This window comes from Polypterus senegalus, chromosome 10 (assembly GCF_016835505.1).
Source record: "Polypterus senegalus isolate Bchr_013 chromosome 10, ASM1683550v1, whole genome shotgun sequence".
Classification (NCBI taxonomy): domain Eukaryota; kingdom Metazoa; phylum Chordata; class Cladistia; order Polypteriformes; family Polypteridae; genus Polypterus; species Polypterus senegalus.
In genome coordinates this window covers 81,053,388-81,072,858 of record NC_053163.1, presented here as the reverse complement: position 1 = coordinate 81,072,858, position 19,471 = coordinate 81,053,388, and the positions used below count along the sequence as shown (strand labels likewise).

The following is a 19,471-nucleotide window of genomic DNA, read 5'->3' as shown; positions in this document are numbered from 1 at the left end:
ACATATTCAACTGTCTTCTTTCAAATAAATCATATGTTTCCGTGATGTCTGCTCTCTTTCATTATTAAAATATGCGATTTACACACATAGTGCTCATTACCATTGGATAGCTGAGTTTCACACCTTTCAAATGATGTATAATTGTCTATGATTGGTCATTTGTACAACATATTGCAGCTGCACGTAATTTCTTATGTGACGGCTCATCTTTACACACCGTTATGCACAAAGCCCAAGTCAGTTTCTGACTATGGTTTTGACCACTGAGAACAAGACATTTGCTGAAGGACTCAATGCTATGCTCGACTTGTAAGTGCTGCTTAGTATGACTTTGAAGTGTGCAGTTTTACAGTTCAAGCGTCATGGTTTCAATTACCATACCTGTACTTTGTCTGCTGCATGTTTCTCCCTATGTTAGTTTTCTGGTCAGTGCTCTTTCAACTTCAACTTATTGTATTTGCAATGCTTCTTAGCATACCAGTGAGTACTGCTTCGTTATATCTGCAGGTCTCGGAAGTTTCAAATGAACCACACCACCACTCCCGATCGTGAGTCACTGTATTACGCCACTAAAGTGAGCACATGAGAAAAGTAGTTTGTGACCTGTTCACGATATACTCACTGCTCTTCATCTATTTGTATCTCTTTAATTACATAAATTAAAAATAGATGTTTAATGTTGGGTATATAATTTAGGTCCAATAATTCCAAAACAAAGCACATCACAGTTCTCACCTACCTTACAATGTCTGAAGAAATGTTACCTGAGAAACCTTCCATCCGTATAACTTTTGACTTTTTTAATACAGACTTCTATCTTCTGTAATAGATTAACATCCTAAAGCTTAAAAGAAAGATTATTAAAATACACTCTTGATGATGTTACTACAATAATGAAACATGTTACTCAACACCAAGAAACTTAGAAACCAAAAAGGGCTAAATGAAAATAAATGTCAAATTTAGAAGAAGGTTGTATCCAGAACACCATTTGTATTACTAGGGCCTACTTAGAATAAACCTAACTACTGCTAAGAAGAACCAGAGTATTTATGTCTACCCGTGACATCAGCAGCATGACAATAATGGTCGCCCAGCCAACTTCAAAGATGTTTGCATAAAGAAAGTAAAACAAAATGGTAACAAAAATTAATTTTTAAATTTTAAGACTAATCATGAAACTAACTCCAGGAACAGATTTCCCATGTGCCAAATCCCAAAAACACACATGAATATCATGCTAATACTATTTAGGCTTAAGCCCTACAAAAGCTTTTAAAGTCAGAATGCCCAGAAACAAAGACAAGAAAGCCGTAAAAGACCTCTAGCACCAAAAAACAAGATTGATCATCATTTAAATAAGGAAAAATGTATTAACTAAAAGTGAGTAGCTTTAAAACCAAAACTAAAGTATTGCAAGTCAAAGAAAGGTTTTGCTCATAGAGGCAAACCAAAGGTGAATTAAGCAAGTCCTGAATCCCCGAATCAGTACCTTAATCAGAGCCAAAATATCAGGAAATCGAAGAATTTATCCAATTGCACATAAATCCAAAAAAGCAAGCAGAATGAAAGAAATAGTAACAATAACAATGTTGATACAGTCCTTTAAGGCATCACTGACCCTTAAGTATGGCTGGTAAAAATCCACAGCTTCAGTATTATGTGGCATTCCTCAGCACCTTCAAAATATTAAGGCATATAAGAAAAGAGACAAACAACGTAAAGCATTTAAACAAAATATTCCTTAGGAAAATACATGTACACATACAAACAGAATGTTGAAGCTTAGGTAGCAGGGAGCATCACCTAGGTGGGAGGTGGCATGACATTGCAGAATTACCTGGTCTAAGATCTGGGCGACTGTATTTCCAGCATGTTCAATACCTTGTCCAAGCCATTTATGACATCCTGTCAAGCCCAGAACCCATCACACCTGTGGAAAGAATGTGGCACTTTCGTGACCTCAGTGCTATAGAAGAGGATTTCTGAAATACCTTCTTTGGATCTGCCCAAAAGCCCTTGGGGAAGGTTGATATTGCTGATGCTTTTACCGGATGCAGCAGAATATTACCAGAGAGGTGTGGAAGGGTCTGAGGACAATCACTGGCTTTAATTCTAGCTGCTAGGGGAGTGAGAGTAACAGAGGAAAGGCCAATGAGTTTAACCAGTTTTTTTAACAGGTTTGAAAACATGCCCCAGTCCAACCTACCCTGTATTTCCACCTCTGTGGTTGACAATGTACCCTTGAATACCACCATTAGTGCCTCGTTTGCTCACTGTCTCCCCACCAACCCCTCTTTACATGGGAAGGGGTGTGTAGAATCACTGCCTCCTCCCCACTTACTAACTGAACCCACCTCCACCCCGACTTCTGTCTACAACACTGATACAAACAGAAGACCAAGCCATGAGAGAACTACGCAGACTTCATTCTGCCACGGCAGCAGTCCTTGATGGCATCAGTCCAGGGGTGCTTAAAATCTGTGCCTCACAGCTATGTGTTGTGCTACTAAGAATTTTCAACATGAACCTGTGTATTGAAAAGTTGCCAATGCTGTGGAAAACATCTTGTGTGGTTCCTGTGTCAAAGAAGGCACATCCTAGTGCCCCATCTGACTACACGTCAGTGGCACTCACTGCACATATATTAAAAGTTTTAAGAGATTGGTCCTGGAAACACTTCACCCCAGGTTAGGTCAGAATTGGAGCCCCTCCAATTTGCCTATCAGGTGAGGATTGGGGTTGAAGATGCCATCATCTATCTGCTATCTTCTTGCCTACAGTCACCTAGACAAGCCAGGAGGAGCTCTTTGAATTTGGTTCTATGATTTCTCATGTGCTTTTAAAGACATCCAGCCTGCCTAAATGGGGGTGGGGGTGAACTATCCCTTAGTTTTCTGGATCATGGACTATCTGACTGGAAGGCCACAATATGTGTGACTACAGGGCAGTGCAGCTGTGTTGCACTGGTGCTCCACAAGGGACAGTTCTGTCACCATTCATTTTCACCTTGTACAACACAGATTTTAACCACAATACTGAGGGCTGCAATCTGCAGAAATTTCTAAAGATTGTGCAGTAGTGGGAAGTATCAAGGATAGTGACAAGATGGAATATAGAAAGGTAGTAGACATTTTTGTTGACTGGTGTGAGCTTAATTCAGCTACAGGTCAACACCCGTAAAACTAAAGAACTGGTGGTGGATTTAAGAAGATCATAATCTCCAGTTACTCCCCTGTCTATTAGGGGTGTAGGAGTGGAGATTGTTCAGGAATACAAGTGTCTGGGTCTGTATATGAACAGTAAGCTAGACTGGTCCAAAAACTCTCTGGACAGTTATAAGAAGGGTCAAAGTAGGATGTATTTCCTTTGAAGGCTCAGATCTTTTAGAGCCTGCAACACTGCTGCAGATGTTTTATGAGTGTGTGGTTGCCAGTGCTACTTTCTTTTCTATGGTGTGCTGGGTGAATAATATGAAAGAAGCAGATATTAAGAGGCTAAACAAGCTAATTCAGAAGGCTTGCTCTGTGGCAGGAGAGAATCTGGAGAGCTTGGAAACTGTGGCAGATCAGAGGATGTTGTCTATACTTCAGTCTATTACTGAAAATGCTAATCACCCACGTTATCGTGTTGTGGTTGGACAGAGGAGTGTTTTCAGTAGTAAACTGACTAACATTAAGTACTCCACCGAACATCACAGGAAATCCTTCCTCCTCACAGCCATCAGACTCTAAACCTCTAATCATCCACACTATAAGCTGTTTCCTTTTTCTCTAATTGATATCCAATTACATTTTCAGCTACTTAGATGTGCAATAACTTGTCTATTCTTCTCACATGAATAATGTTTTGCTCTCATAATGTGCAATATTTTCACTTAACGTACAATATTGTTATGTGAAATACTTCAAGCTCAGTATGCTATTACTGTCTAGTATAGTAGGGATTTTGTAAGATACTCACATGCATAGTTATTTATTGTATTTTATTACCATGTGCCTGTAGAGCTTTGGGAATAATGATTTATGATACTTTATTTTGATATTTATATTTTATTTACGTTTTTATTTTACATGCTTATTTTTTATACTTGCTTTTAGTGTTACTTGTGACTGTGTGTACAGCTGTAACATAAATAATCTCCTTCAGGATTTATAAAGTTTTCTCTGATTCATTAAACCAAATAGTGCATGATGAATTCACACAGGTGTAAATGGAAACAAGCTAGACGGAGAACTGCTGGCTCCTTTGTAATTGTTATTGCTAATAAGGAGCCATTAAAACAGTGAATGCAGCTATTTAAGACTCAAATAAGAAATTAAGGATGGTGAACCTTAACAAGCAAGACCACTTAAATGAAGCACTTGATCAATAAGTGCTTCAACAACAATAATAGACTTCTCATTAAGAAACTGGAATAGAACAAAAACCTGCAGCCACTGTGGCTTTTCAAGACCGATGCTACCTACCTCTGTTCTAGACCAAGCAAAGAAAAAGATTTCCTAAGGATGAGATGTTAACAAAAGCAATGGTTGCCGTGACTGACACTTTAATCAGAGGCTTATAAAAAAAAAAATCCAAGAATTACTTTTGAACTTTGTGGAAATGACCAATAAAATCTCATTATGTTGATTATTATGGTTTTTAAGAAAGATCTGTACCAAAAGTAGCTAAAGAATGAATACTCCTTTTAAAAACATATGTGCAGTAAATTACAATAACCAGCACTGAGCAGCTTGAACTCAGTTGTACCCTTTGTTGGAATGATCCTGGCGTTCCCTTTTTTTTAAACTAACTTTAATGTATTCATCAAGACTTGCTAAACAGCAATGTATTTTTTAATGATGACTGTTGCTGTCAAAATATTTATTCTCAGAAGAGCTTCTGTCTACGACTTATTTGAACGAACTTTTTGTGAGCTGACTCCACCTGTTAATGCACGATGATTAAATTGTTGAAAAGTACTCCAGTGATTCATAGGTGTACTGCCAGTGACTGCATCCTTTTTGAAGTCCATGAGTAGAGGGAGCTGTCAGAAGACACATGGCTGCTTGAGTTGTGATTTCTAAAGGACTTGACTTTAAAGCAAAATGAGCTCAACTGTGAAGTGCAGGGAAAGGGCAGAGACTTGTCACACATGATCAGTCCAGTGAATGCATTCAAAAAAGTAGCATACTCTGAAGACATCCCAGTTAAAGAGCACGGTGTTTCTGCCAGGAATACATTATTGAGTAATTTTTCAGTTTTGCTTTTGTTTCTATGTTTTATTAATTTTTTTCTTATTCTGATTAATTGTTATTATTGTGACGTCCTTGTGCAAAAAGCATTCATTTTTGACTTTTGATACACCATTTCTTTCAATGGGTGTCACCATTTGGGGCTTTGGCGTATGTTGGTGCTTACTTGGTGCACACAGTGTGACACATGACGTCAGCATGATTGCACTATAAAAGAAAGTGACACACAAATTTCAAAGCATCCGCACTGTGGTTCAAGTAATCAAAGGAAAATCTTCATTAGGGACTAATAGAGGGAACCCAAGTAAATAAAGAATTTTTAGAATATTTTTAGTACTTGAAGAAAATTTTTCAAAACTATTTGTTTCATTGCACTTGTAAAACTATTTCAGTATAAGGTTTTTTCACTCTTTTGTAGTACTAGGGTGTTGTACCGTGTTAGCCATTTTAAATGTACATCTTGCCTGAAGAAGGGGCCTGAGTTGCCTTGAAAGCTTGCATATTGTAATCTTTTTAGTTAGCCAATATAAGGTGTCATTTCACTCTTTTGTAAAATTAATTTGATTAAAAAAAGTATTACATTTATAATAGACTTCAATCCATTCACTGTTTCAGGATGGTTTTTGTCTCAGATGTGTATGGGTATCCTTGTGTTTTTTAAGAGAATTTTATTTGTGTTAATGTTTAACACAATATTTGTTGGTGTAATTGGGTTGCCCTTTTATAGTAACTTTTTCTATGTTATTTCCATGGAAGGCTGCTCTGTTGTTGATAGCAACAATATTTGTTGTTGATAACATGAACACAACTTGTAGTATCACATGAGTGTCACATATGATGTCATTACACAATTACCTGATTATGAATTAATCAGAGTCCAGGTTTTGGGTCCAAGGCAAACAGTACGGCAGTTAGGGAAAGGAAATTTAGTTTAGTGCACATTACTTTGTTTTAATATTTACTTAACTTACACTTTTGACTATTGGTTTTGAACTTTTAGAATCAAATTATTTGCGTTTATTTTGTTTTTCCCAAAAAGACAGACCATCATTTCTCAGTCCATTTCTCAAAGACGTCTAGCCACATGTTGCACTGTAGCCAAAACCGTTTGTTGCTGCCAGGCTAATCTTAATATAATATGCAATTCAATGTACACATTGTATATGTACTGTGGTATTCTGAGTCTAGTCGTGAGACAGAAGGAGTACAGTAAGAGAAGCCTATAATCGCTTGTGTTCTGTTGCCTCAGATTCTTCCTCCTGTAGTTATTGACAGATCACTGGAATACACCATGCACCGAGTATTTACTAGCTTTGAGTAAAGCACAGAATACACCATTTGGTGTTGATGTGAAACAACATATGCTAGATGTCCACTAGATGTAACAGAGTAGAAAACAGACCAGGGAATGAAAAGTCTGACAAAAAGGACTGAGCAAAGAAATGAGCAAAATGTAAAGTGAAAAGATAAGGCAGAGAGTTCAATTCTGGAAGTCAAAAATTCAAACATCAAAAGTCAAACGGAACTTTCAAATTCTGAAGTCAAATGTTTAAAGCAAAAGGGTCAAAAAGTCAATCACAACTATCAGCAAGTCCCTAACCCAAAAATCAACAAAGCAAACGTGAGTGAACAATTCTAATTATCCCAAAGCTGGAAAGACAACTTTTGCATGCCACCATCTTTAATAGGCAGAACATCATCATCGTAACCATAAAAATCATTAGATGCAAAGCTGAACAAACTAAATAAAAATGAACAACACTGATTACTGAGAGCTAAAAGACAGCAATCATTTGAGTAAATTCTTAAAGATGTGGCACAGAGATTAATCCATGTGTTTGTGAATTATAAATTAACATCTTGCTCCGCAGTCTAAAATTAGAAGTACCAGCTCTTGATAGAGACCTAATTAGAAACTTATTATAAGATGCCTCCTAAGTTTACCTTCCAGTGAAATGATCAGCCAGCAATGCCCCATCATTTTTTTAAAAACATTGTTTTTGTGGAACTTTTAATTGGCAGTTATATTAATCAAAATGATGTAAAGAAGTGAGTGCTTAGTTAAACTTAAGTTCTTCTGTCTTCCTCTAGCCCACCTCAGCATAAAGCTCACTATAAACAACCTCCACTGCTAGTGTATGTGCCATCGATAATTTAGTGGGTTTTTTTTGGCTCAAAGTGTTACCTAGATTGGCCGTCTGCTAGCTCTGCAGCTTAGTGCAAGCAACATTCTCTGTCATTTTTATTTTATTCTGAGATTGTTTTGACATTGCCAAACACACTTTCATTAATAAGCAGCTCTGTATCTCAAGCTGGATTTTTTTTTTGTCTTTTCAGTAATGCCCACTGGCATTATTTTTTTTCCTCCTTAATCATTAACACCTTGCAATATGGAGGTGTTTTGTTTCCTATTAGTCCGTGTTTTGGATACAGACAAAAAATAACACAACCACGTTAATAAGAAAAGATTTGTAAATTTCTCTCAGGGATTAAAAATGTGCTCTTCATGATCAGCAGCTTTGTCTCTGTGAGTCATATATGAAGAAAAATGTTTTCTTGTTAGCTTGTCCAGTTAAACTAACATGTTATGGTTTTGTGTTACATTATCATTGATCCTTGCAGACGCTAACAACATTATGTGAATACTCAAGGAGTCATTCTCTGAAGTTAATAAGCAAAACCCATAAGTGCAATTGCCCCATCCTTCATTGTGTACAACATTAGGCTTAGCATCATTACATTTTTATTGTTAAACCTGATTTGGGAAGTAGACAGCCTTGGCCAAATCAAGACTGATGTGTTTTATCCATGGAAATGTTTGGTAAGCTGTAGCTAAAGCTAACCATGAAGAAAATATGACAGTACCACCCATGATGCAATTATATGACAGCATGAAGCATAATAGTGGATGTCTTATGGATAGTAGTTTTTCTTTCTTATGAGCATTTCTGAACATTTGAGTAAGTGCGATTTGTAGACAATTGTGAATTTATTTTAGTCTACTGGGTAATTAGAGGGCTGTGCACAGAGTGCATGACCTTTATTGCTTTTAGAATGTTTTACTTTTCTCTTCTTGTCTGTTTGCTGCATTTAAATAATGACTTTGTTAAAACAGTTGGAGCTATCATCTTCAAACTCTCTTCAAACACTTAAAACCATTGTGACTGTGTTAAGATAGTAACTTTTTTTGTGTTATTATATGTTTTGATTAGTTTACAGCTTAGGGATTTCCTTGTTTAGTGTATGGTACACTCAAATGCAGGGTGACCCTCTGCGTAAATGACAGATTGAATTTGAAAACAGATACACAGATAATGAGTAGGCAGACTGAAAGGGAAAGGCAAGAGAAGATTTTTAACTCAGGTGGTTACTTCATGTGGGCACAACAACAGCCATCACAGTGGCTTTTTTTTACCATCTTGCCCTTCAGTTGTGAAAGACACTTGAAATGATTTAATATTTGTGAATATTACTGACTTAAAAAAAAAAACTGAATGGATAAGCAAAGTTCACAAGAATAGCTGAATTTCTCAAAATATAAGAAGGAGAAAAATATGAGCAGATGAACAGTTTTTCAGAGATGAATCTATTGCTTAGTATTTTCAATTGGATGAAAAGAAGTCCTAGGGAACAAATATCTAAAAATGTCAAAATCAGCATCAGAGATTTTTATTATCTTACTTTAAGGACTACACTGGGAAATTATCGGGGATTATCCTGTACACCAAAATCATTAATAATCTTCTAACATATTACTAGAACATTACCAAAATCAAAAACTCAAACCAAAGTAAGATTCCAGATTTGTAGTTCTTTCACTAATTCATTATTATTTTCTTTTTTGTTTGCTGTTGAATTGCCGAGTCTTCCATTAAGGTCTTTGATCGAGCAAACTTTTTTTTGTGCAGACATGATGACATCATGAGTCACACTTGCATATATCAATGAACAAGCAATTAAGATGAAAAAATTAGAAACAATGACATCAAAGCAAAATAAAAATAATACATCTAACAATGTTGAATTGTTCTTATGCAGTACAGTTAAAATTTGATCTCAAAATTGACAGTATTTACTGAATTCTTTCTGAATTATATTACTATACGCTATTACAGGTTACTGACTAAATCTAAATCCATCCTTTCAACACTTCATCTTCAGACACGGGCTAATGTCTAAATTTCAAACAAGCTCTGGAGCTGTGAAATCTATCTATCTATCTATCTATCTATCTATCTATCTATCTATCTATCTATCTATCTATCTATCTATCTATCTATCTATCTATCTATCTATCTATCTATCTATCTATCTATCTATCTATCTATCTATCTATCTATCTATCTATCTATCTATCTATCTGTGACCTGAAGGTTGAACGTGAATGCTGCTTATTTATTTTCTCTTGGTTTATGACTCAGCTTGAATCAGACTAAATGAAGGCTCCTGTTTATATAATACAAGCTGCATTGCCAGGAATGAAGTTTCCATTGCTTTATGGAAATATGATAATACTTTTCTCCTTTATATTCTTATTTTCTTGTTATTCTTTAAATAGCCTGCTCTTTTTTAGTATCAGTTCATTGATAGGTGCAATACAGTTATGAACAGTGTAATATACATTTAATATATCTAAGATTAATTGATTGCCTTATTACGGTGATACATTAGGTGCTCCAAAATAGTCTGTTGGTATCAAATTTCCCCTCAGAATAGCCTGAGCTTTTCAGGGTATTGAATCATCATTGTGCCACTATGTACTGTATGCTGGCCCAATCGCAACGTGTGTCACATTTTTTACACTCCTTGTCTCCTATTAATCTGGTGGAGCATCTTTATTCCAAACAGCTTTTTCTATCTCTTTCCAGGGATGCTTGTACTGAGAAATGAAGTGAGATGTACTCACTGAGAAATCCACTTTATTAAGATGATTTTGTTGCCATCTTCTTAGAATGATTCCAGAACATTCCTAGGGCTATGACATGTAGCATTATTTTGGTGAAAAATCCATTTTCTTTGTGTTATTCTTTAGATTGAATTATGGGGGCGAATTGTTGATGCTAAAGTGTTGCACTAATTGTAACTGCTTCCTTATAAATCTAGTGCCTTAGGCTCACACTCTGAGCCATTTGCTGTTGGTGTGTGGTTGATATATTTTCCATGCACTATGTGGATTTTTATAGGTATTCCTTTTCATGTGAAGAGTGACTCTAAATCAGCACGCTCTGAGTGGTTATGATTGTACAGTATGTGTAACCTGGCATCTTTGTGTTGGCTTTATACAGAGGTCTTTTATTTCCTGACTTGCACCCAAAACTACTCATACATGCTTCAGCCCTCCAAAACCTTGCATTGTAAAACATAGGTCTGGAAAGAAACAGAAGACACAGTGCTAACTAACTCCTATTTTTAGAAATTTTGTAGCACTTTTATTTTTAAATGAATACATTTGTCAAGCAAATAGTAAAATACAACAACTCAGATGATGAGCCATTGCAACACTGCTGTTTTAGATTAGCTAGAGGAGCGACAACTGGTTATTGATTTCCCATTGCTGTGTTAAGTTTAGAAAAATTAAACATCTAAGATCATTCTAATTACCTTTTCCTTATGTCTTGGTACCTTGCCAATAAATAAAATGCTGAAACATTGATGACACAACTTTGAGGTAATACTAAAGGTAAAGTATCTATAGCATAGTTAAATAAGTAAATCTCTCAAGTCTACCACTCCTTTGTACCAGATAGAAATAAAAGGAAAACTGAAAAAAACCCAACAACACCAGCGTCAAAAGGTTTAAAGGTCGAATATAATTAATCATGTTGAAAAACGTGCCTTTTACTTCTATTACTGTAGTTTCTCTTCCAAACATGCATGATTGTCAGTTCTGTACATAGCGTACTGTAGCGTATTTCAAGGCATTTTGGTTTAAGTTTGATAGTTCTAACTTTGTTTTTCACTCTTTTCCAGTTTCTGCCCAGATAATGAAGGCAAGTCTGGACTCAATGGAACGCCAGATCCAGCGCCTAGAGAATGACATCAAGAACTTTCCCAAAGTGACTGATGAAAATGATAAGTTTGTTGAGAAGATGTCTATATCCTTTTTAGTATTTCAGTTTTATGATTAAATACAAGGTAACAATATTGTTTATTATTACTTATTTCCAGCCAATTCCTTAATAATAATTACTGTTTTTTACTTCACATAGTCATTGGCAACACAGACTTTAGTTGGATCTTTTTATAAATTGAACTTGCTTTATAAGCAAAGAGTTAGATTATACTGACATTTAGGGAACTTATTGTATGTCTTTGTATATGTCTTTATGTATATCTTCTAAAAAATGATGGGGACTTCATATTTCTATGTTTACATTACGTTACACTTTTGTCCAAGGTATCATGCTATTCCAAAGTCTTTATATTTTTTCCTCAAATCACTAGAAATCTAAGCTGGTGGTTCAGGGTCACAGAGGCAATGACCTGGGAGCTTACACTTCATTAGCACAGCTAATAGGCCACAGTGCTGCCTCTGCCTTTTAAACTCTAAGGTGTACCCCAGTGAATGTAAAACAATACCTTTATCAGAATGGCCACCAATATTGGCTTTAAGCGGATAATTACTAGCATGACAAACTTGACCACATGCTGCTGTTGTTATCATTATTAGTGTATTGTTGTTGGTCGGCACAGTGGCTCAGTGGGTAGCGCTGTTGCCTCGCAGTTAGGAGACGGGTTCACTTCCTGGGTCCTCCCTGCGTGGAGTTTGCATGGTCTCCCCGTGTCTGCATGGGTTTCCTCCAGGTACTCCTGTTTCCTCTCACAGTCCAAAGACATACAGGTTAGGTGCATTGGCAATTCTAAATTATCCTTAGTGTGTGCTTGGTGTGTGGGTGTGTGTGTGTGTGCACCCTGCGGTGGGCTGGCACCGCAACCTGCCCGGGGTTTGTTTCCTGCCTTGCGCCTTGTGTTGGCTGGGTTGGCTCCAGCAGACCCCCGTGAGGATATAGCGGGTTGGACAATGGATAGATGGATGTGTTGTTGTTATGATTATTAGGACATTTTTGCTTTATACCTTTATCTAAAGTCATATAAGATCAGGATTCAGTACAAGTGCTTTAGAGTGGCAGTGTACGTGGACTAAGTGACTTACTCAGGGTCACACAGTGAATTACAATTGCCAATTGAACCAGAAACCTTGTACTGTAGTTCCTAAGCCATTGGATATTATGGTATTATTATATACAAGAGTATGTTTAAATACTATGTTAAACATAACATTTAAAAAATTAAGAGTAATTTCTCAACAAATATCTGCTTGTTTCAAATAAGCCACATATCAAGTTAGTATTTAGTTAGAACAAACAAACATCCATCCCATTTATTGACTTAGCAATTTCTCCTTTCCGAACAAAAGCATACAGTATGTAACCAAATAACTGAAAGAGACAATGGAATTTGTGCATTGTACTGTTAATTTATCATATGGTTGATATGATGATCTATAACATTTAATCATGGCATGCCAAGTTAGATTTGCATCTTTTGCAAGAGTATGTAGCAGTCTAACTTTTTATAGAAGGTGACTAAATATAAAAACATATTGACTTTTTCTGAACTTTGGCTTACTGGTTGTTTCTCTCCTGTAGATTTTAAATGATTACTATTGTGTGCTGTGGGTTCCCATCGATTGCACCACATAATCTACATGTGTGTGCGTGTAGCGTACCGTGCCTGATATTATATTTTACTGTATGATACACAATACAGCCCCCACTTGTAATACCGCTGTAGCTGTTGTCAATAAATGGCTGATATTGGTTTTTACTCTTATATATACTAGCTTAACTTGCCAAGGGCCAGTCATCCTTTAAAGTTTAAAAAGATTAAATAATGTATTTGTCTTAAGCATTTAAGAATGCTGTCAGTGGTATTTCATGCATCGATATGCCATTTTGCAGCACATTTTCAGGGCTTTAGATTCATCTGCAGTGTATTGTATTTTGCACACACATTGCTACAAATATGTTGTTCCATTTCAATATATTTTTATTCTGTATTTTTATGCACTGACTCTATTTACCTGTGTCCTAGTGACAGTGATTGACAACCATGCCCAACAAAGACATGCAGTCATTCTCTGGAAATGGGCAAATTTTTCTTGTTGCTGTCTGCCTGCATCAAACCCATCCATTCTAATTTAACTCACTGGTAAAGAGGAGTGTGTTTTTCTGCGCTTTGTGTGTCCCAGTGAAGCAGTTCAGATTTTCTCTCTAAGGACCGTTTCTTTAGTTCTTAGTTAGGTTTTTAAAAATCAGCTGGCCTCCATCTGAACTCTAAAGAAAGAGTTTTAATGAAGCAACTTAATGCAGCAGGCTAGCGGTAAAAATTAATAAGCCAACCTGAGGTCTGTGGCATTTCCAACATGTTAGCAATCAATTTCAATGATTACTTGCTGACTTTTCATATATTAGAGTAATGTATATATATATATTTTTTTTTTTTTTTTCTAAAAATTAAATGATCCTTTGAATCTATTTTGGGGTGTACTGTTTGGGGTGATATGATTTTCTGTTTACTCTGCTGACTGTTGAACTTTGCTATTTTAGATTTAAACCCTTAGAAGAAATAGAGAACGTCCAGCATTTTATGTACCTGCATCATGCTGTGCTGTGTGTCTTTGCTCATTTTAAGTCCTTTCTATTTCATTTTGATTTCCCCTTTTAGGGAACCCTAAGGATTTTTATTTTCTTTATGTATCACTTTGATGAGCTGTTATCTTTTAAAATGTGTAGTAAGGTAAAAGATGCAGAATGTCTTTAGTATACCCAAAGATGGCTCCTTGTAAGCTCACATTTTATTGTTATTTACACTTGTTATTACATAAACTGCTTTCCTTCCTTTATTCTGTTTCAAATGGTGCCACCAGAGCGCTGATCACAGCATTAGATTTCATTAAACCCTTCCTTTCTTGAACACCCCTATGTCAAAATCACTCACAGGGCCAGCCTGTTAATTATAGCATACAGTAGTGTGTTATTGTATGTTGTGTTAAAAATGTTTTTTTTATTTATTATTAAATACACATAGCACTTCAACCATCAACCTTTTTCATAGAAAATGAAGTCTTGAACAGTTTACTTAAGAGAAATCGGTCTTTATAATCGAAAAAGTACACTGTATCAAGATGTACAAGATGTTATAATGTGTTTGTTTGCATGTACAATAAGGTCAAAAGTAGGACATCAAATATTTATTTGGTGGAATTCCTGTGTTTTTAATGGATCAATGCAGTGCTAGATTGAGTAGGTAACTCGGTGTAATTGCTTTATAAAGAGCTGACAAGTTTCTGTTACGTGTGATAAAGCCAAGGGCAGGGTGAAGGTTACTTTAAAGTTTTTAGTAGCCTGAGGTGTAAAGAGAAATAAGGAAGAAATTCTATTCTTTCTCAATTAAGTTTTATGTACTTATATTTTTTACTTTATTTAAAAAAGGGACACAGCATTTCACTTGCATAAACCCCTGATGTAACCTATACAGCTGAAACATGTCTGTTGTGTTCCTTTCTGGTGGGAATAACCTTTAACTTTTTTGTTCTTTACAAATGCACGCTGACATTTGTCGTTGTCATTGTCATTCGCTAGCTCCGTTTTTCTGTGTATTGTCGTGTCGAAAAATTCATCATCAGAAGGCTTTTTACCTAAAAATAAAGGCTATTAGGACTCGAGATAGACAGAAAGAGTTTTAAGGCTTTATAGCAATAAATCAACACAAAAATAACAAGAACTCAACCCAATATGGCCAAATTGAGTTGAGCAACGATCATTACAGCAATTGAAGTTTTCATAACAATTTCTTATCATTTTGGCTGCGTTCGATTAGCTCATTCTGCACCTGGTTTTACTGTCCATTGTTCCTCTTGGTGTCTGTACGGCTTATTTTGATTGGTCTAAGACTGGGTGGGTGACTTCCTCTTACCATCTTTGGGCTTCTCTATGTATTTTCCGATCTTTTCTGACCTAGTTTGAATGAGCTCTCTTGTCCATCCCACTTCTGACTCCCTTCTATTACTGTCTGGCCGAACCTTGAGTTTCCATGGGAACCCTTATTATCTCCTTACTTTTCCTATCACTGGCCCCCTTATGGAATTTGTAATCTTTCTATGCTGTTCCCATTTTCTCTAACTGGCCAAGGCTTCAATTCCATATATAGGTTTCCTCTCATCGTTTTCTCTCTCAAGCCTTCCAAACTTTTTACAATAGTGACCTGAAGCTTAAGCTTTAATTAAAAAGAAGTATAGTATGTGCTTTCATTTGATCATTGCTTGGTATGATTTGTCTTAATTCCTACACTAAAGTTAATTGCTAATATATTCTTATAGTATTTTTGCTAATGCCTGAATTTACTAAGATTTTCTGTTCATGCATTAGGTCAGCGTGACCCTGCTTACAGCAAAAGCCTTTCTGCTGATTCAGCAACCCAGCTGGTTTTTGATATGCCTTTCAGAGCCATCTTTATCTCTTCCTAGCCTTGAATCACAGGTGTTCTCAAACTCTTATCCTGTCCAAAGCTCGTCTCGGGTATCAATTAGCTGTTCTTTTCTTACTTTGAAATTTTAATGTAAGCCTAAAAAATAATGCAATATAACTGATTTTTTAGTTAACTATTTGCTAGACCTATCTTATTTGCTTAATATTCTAATTTATGCTTAATCTAATGTTTTAGAAGCTTTTAACTACTTTTTAAGGCTCTATATGTTAATTTGCTATCCTCTCATGCTAATAAAAAATTTTCCTTCTACAGTATCTGCTAGCTGCATTTGGTTTTTCTGTTGTTCATAGATGTGTGCTATGGTATCAATCAGTCTTTGTGTTTGTTTTGCATTGTGCTCTTCACAGGTGCTTTACCAAGGAAAAGCAGAATGTAGTACCCCTGAAAACTGAGGACCATTGGGGATTTTCTGTTTGTTTTATGTTTTTTAAACTTTTACTGATTGTATTTGAAAATCCTTCCTCCTGTCTCAGGACCCACTTAAGCTAGTTCAATGCCAAAGGATGGTTGAATCTACAAAGTGAAATTAAATCTGACCACTAAACAACACTCTCTCATGACCCTGACCTTGTTTGCTCCACCAGCGAGTGTTTGCTCCAACTGTTCCAATGAATGTTGAGTTAGCTGACTAACCACCGCTTCCGAGTTGCCTTACATTGGCAGTTTTTCCAGGGCAGCATTCCTGTTGTTTTAAAAATTGAGTTTCTATATGTAATTCTTATTCTTATTCTTATTTAATGCAATCAATCATACTGTATATATGGAGAGAGTTTAGTCAATCATTTTCTTATAATGTGTTTAAAACTTGAACACTAACTAAGAAGCGACTAATGTCAGGATTAATAAACAGTTGGGTTTAAAGTCAGTTTGATAGAAATGTTAAAATGTGAATATTTTTGTATTTGTTCAAACATGAAATAAAGAATATGCAGGCTAAGATTAAGGTAAACAACTAAAGCAAAGAATTTGGCTTATCAATATATGTTTAAAATCAATCAATCAAAAGCATTGTTTTTTGTTATTAGTTAAACTTTTTTCACTAAAATTCTTTACTTTTTAACCTTTTTTAGCAACAATTTTGGCAGCCTTTTATATGTTTGTGCAATTTACCCTGATATAGTTTATTTGACACTCAGTTTTACTTATGACCATCACAATAATACCCATACCATATAGTTTTATCTTTAAATTGAGTCAAAAAATGTATTATTTAGTGTGCAATGACTTCTGAGAGTAATGGGGATATATTGTAAGACATTGCAGAAAGATGCTAATGATACAGCAAAAGTGCAGAAAATACAAAGGGAACAAGTAGTTAGTTGCTCGATAAATTGTTGAAAATCCAACTTAATTATTCAGAATGATTTTTCTTCAGGCTCATTAGGGTAGTTAAGTAAAATATCATGAGAAGAATCTATTGATAAATCAATTGAAAACACATCAGATGAGCGTGTGCAATTAGCATAATAACTATGTGAATGTGTACTTTGTAATTAACTTCCATCTGCATCATTCTTTGTGCATTTTCATTTGAGTTAGTTTCACCAATTTAGTCTTTACTGCCTTGTCATTTATTTCAAAGTTGAAGTCTTAAGTCACTGGATATGCAAACATGTTTCATGTAGGAACTACAAAAATATACTACTTGGATTATTTTTGTCTGTCTTTCTCAGTTGATTACACTGAGGTGTCATTAAAGAATTAATTTTCGTTAAGTTATTACATTTGTGAAGGTTTCTATTCAAAATTATATTATGTATATTTAATTACATTTTCTTTATGGTTATTTATTCGCATTGATTTTTTTAATTATTGGTGCCAGGCATCATTCATACTAAACTTACCTTTAAATACAAATGTTTTAATTTTTTCAAACAACCATTTTATGTTTAATCAAAGTGTACAAGCACTGTTTACAAATTTCAATGTAACATATAAATCATACTAATTATACAATAGTATAAATCCCACAAACTGTTGCACCAGTAGTTCATTTTACAGAGGAAAACTGAATCCCTAGTCCTTTACCTTTATTACTATGATTATCTCTTTCAAACATTTTGTGATTTATTGATTCTGCCATTTAACCTAAAACATCTTCTTTAATAAAGTTTGCAACATGTAAATACAGCTGAACTGCATACTAGTATCTTAAAGTAGATTTTTTTTTGTTTTTCACTTAGCATTTTTATTTTCTTAACCTACTGTTTTTATGTTATACTTTTACTAGGGGGATCCCCCTTCTCGCTTCGCTAGCCAACCCCTCTGTTTGCTTCGCTCGCCAGCCACTTCACGTCTCTGCCGCTAGCGTTGTGAAGAGGGGGGCTGAATGCACCCCAAGGAGACACGGTCGCTCCTCCGAAACCCTCTTTTAAACGGTGATACAATGGGAAACAAGTACAGTTTTTTTTTGTTTTTCTTTACCCTACTTTTTGCTCGATCAGCTGCTGACTTGATGCTGCTGCCATGCCGCATGATCGGCATCTCGCACAGCACTTCAAACATTTAAAAGCCTGTACAGCAGCTGTCCTACTCTTTGTCTTTTATTTCTGGGCCGGCAAGGTTAAATCTCTTGGCACAAAGTCTCGTCTCGCAGGACGTGAGTTCTTGATATTTTTTAGTTTATAATTTAAAAACTGAATAAGAATCTGAAAATCTAACAACACCACATTACAGTTTGATAAATTCTGAAAAGAATTATATCAAACATATATACCGGTATGTAGGTTTTTAAATAAGCCAGATTTAAAGCATGACAAAAAGGTGACATGTCAATGTCACCGTTCCACTTTTAGACTTAGGATTTTATATACAGTATATAGAGTAGATGAATAAATACAAGATGCTGAATATCAGCAAAATATTGCTTACCATTGTTTCCTCTAAGAGTGGCCCAGTGGAGCTATGGTTACCTCACAGATTCAGCATGTTGGTTTTGAGAGTTGTGCCTGATCTTTGTCTGCGTGGAGTTTGTATCTCCTCCCACTGTATTTGTTATAAACAACGTCTGTAGAGACTTGCAGATTGAAGGACTGAGTGGGAGGGTGTGCGTGACTGGGCTCTGCAGTCATCTGTGACCCCGTCTGGGGCTCTTTCCTGCCTTTCATCACATGCTTCTAGGATCGGCTACAGACTCCTGTCTCACTCTAAGTTTGATTAAGCAGGTTTGAGAAATTTGTGAATAAAGAAGTTTGTTTGTATTTTTTCCTTGAAACATGAAGTTAATTGATATCATGTTAGGTAAATATTCAGTTTTAGTTGTGTTGTACTTTCAGTAGTTCACTTTTTGTCATTCGGAGTATTTTAAAAACTGCTACTTCAAAAATGTCCCTAAGCAATGTGTACTGCTTTGTCTAATGTATTTCTGGGATAATCTTGAAAGAAGCTAAGATGCTAAACATATATTGTAATATGTGTGTGTGTGTGTGTATTTATAAAGAATTTGTTTTAGAAGTTTTTGAAAAATTTATGTACAAATTACTTATTACCATGGGTGTATTACTTGACCTTACCCTAAGTTTAAAAAAGTGAATTCCTAAAAGCTTTGTACTAACTTGTAATAAAACATTTCTTGAGCTAATGAACACATTTTTGTATAGATGCCTGAAGCATGAATATTTGGCTTGTAGAAGCCTATTGCAAACTCATGCCTCTACATTTTAGAGTTTATTAAAAAAAATTAA

At 35.5% G+C, this 19,471-nt stretch overlaps 1 protein-coding gene across 8 annotated transcripts in view; it reads left to right on the top strand.

Moving 5' to 3' along the window:
- diaph2 (diaphanous-related formin 2) overlaps nt 1–19,471 on the top strand; it is a 1,278,655-nt gene that overhangs the window by 945,309 nt on the left and 313,875 nt on the right. For all 8 annotated transcript variants that reach the window (XM_039766010.1, XM_039766009.1, XM_039766012.1 and 5 more), the window contains one exon: nt 11,208–11,332. In XM_039766010.1, coding sequence (XP_039621944.1) covers nt 11,208–11,332 — 125 coding nt within the window. The remainder of the gene's footprint in view (nt 1–11,207; nt 11,333–19,471) is intronic.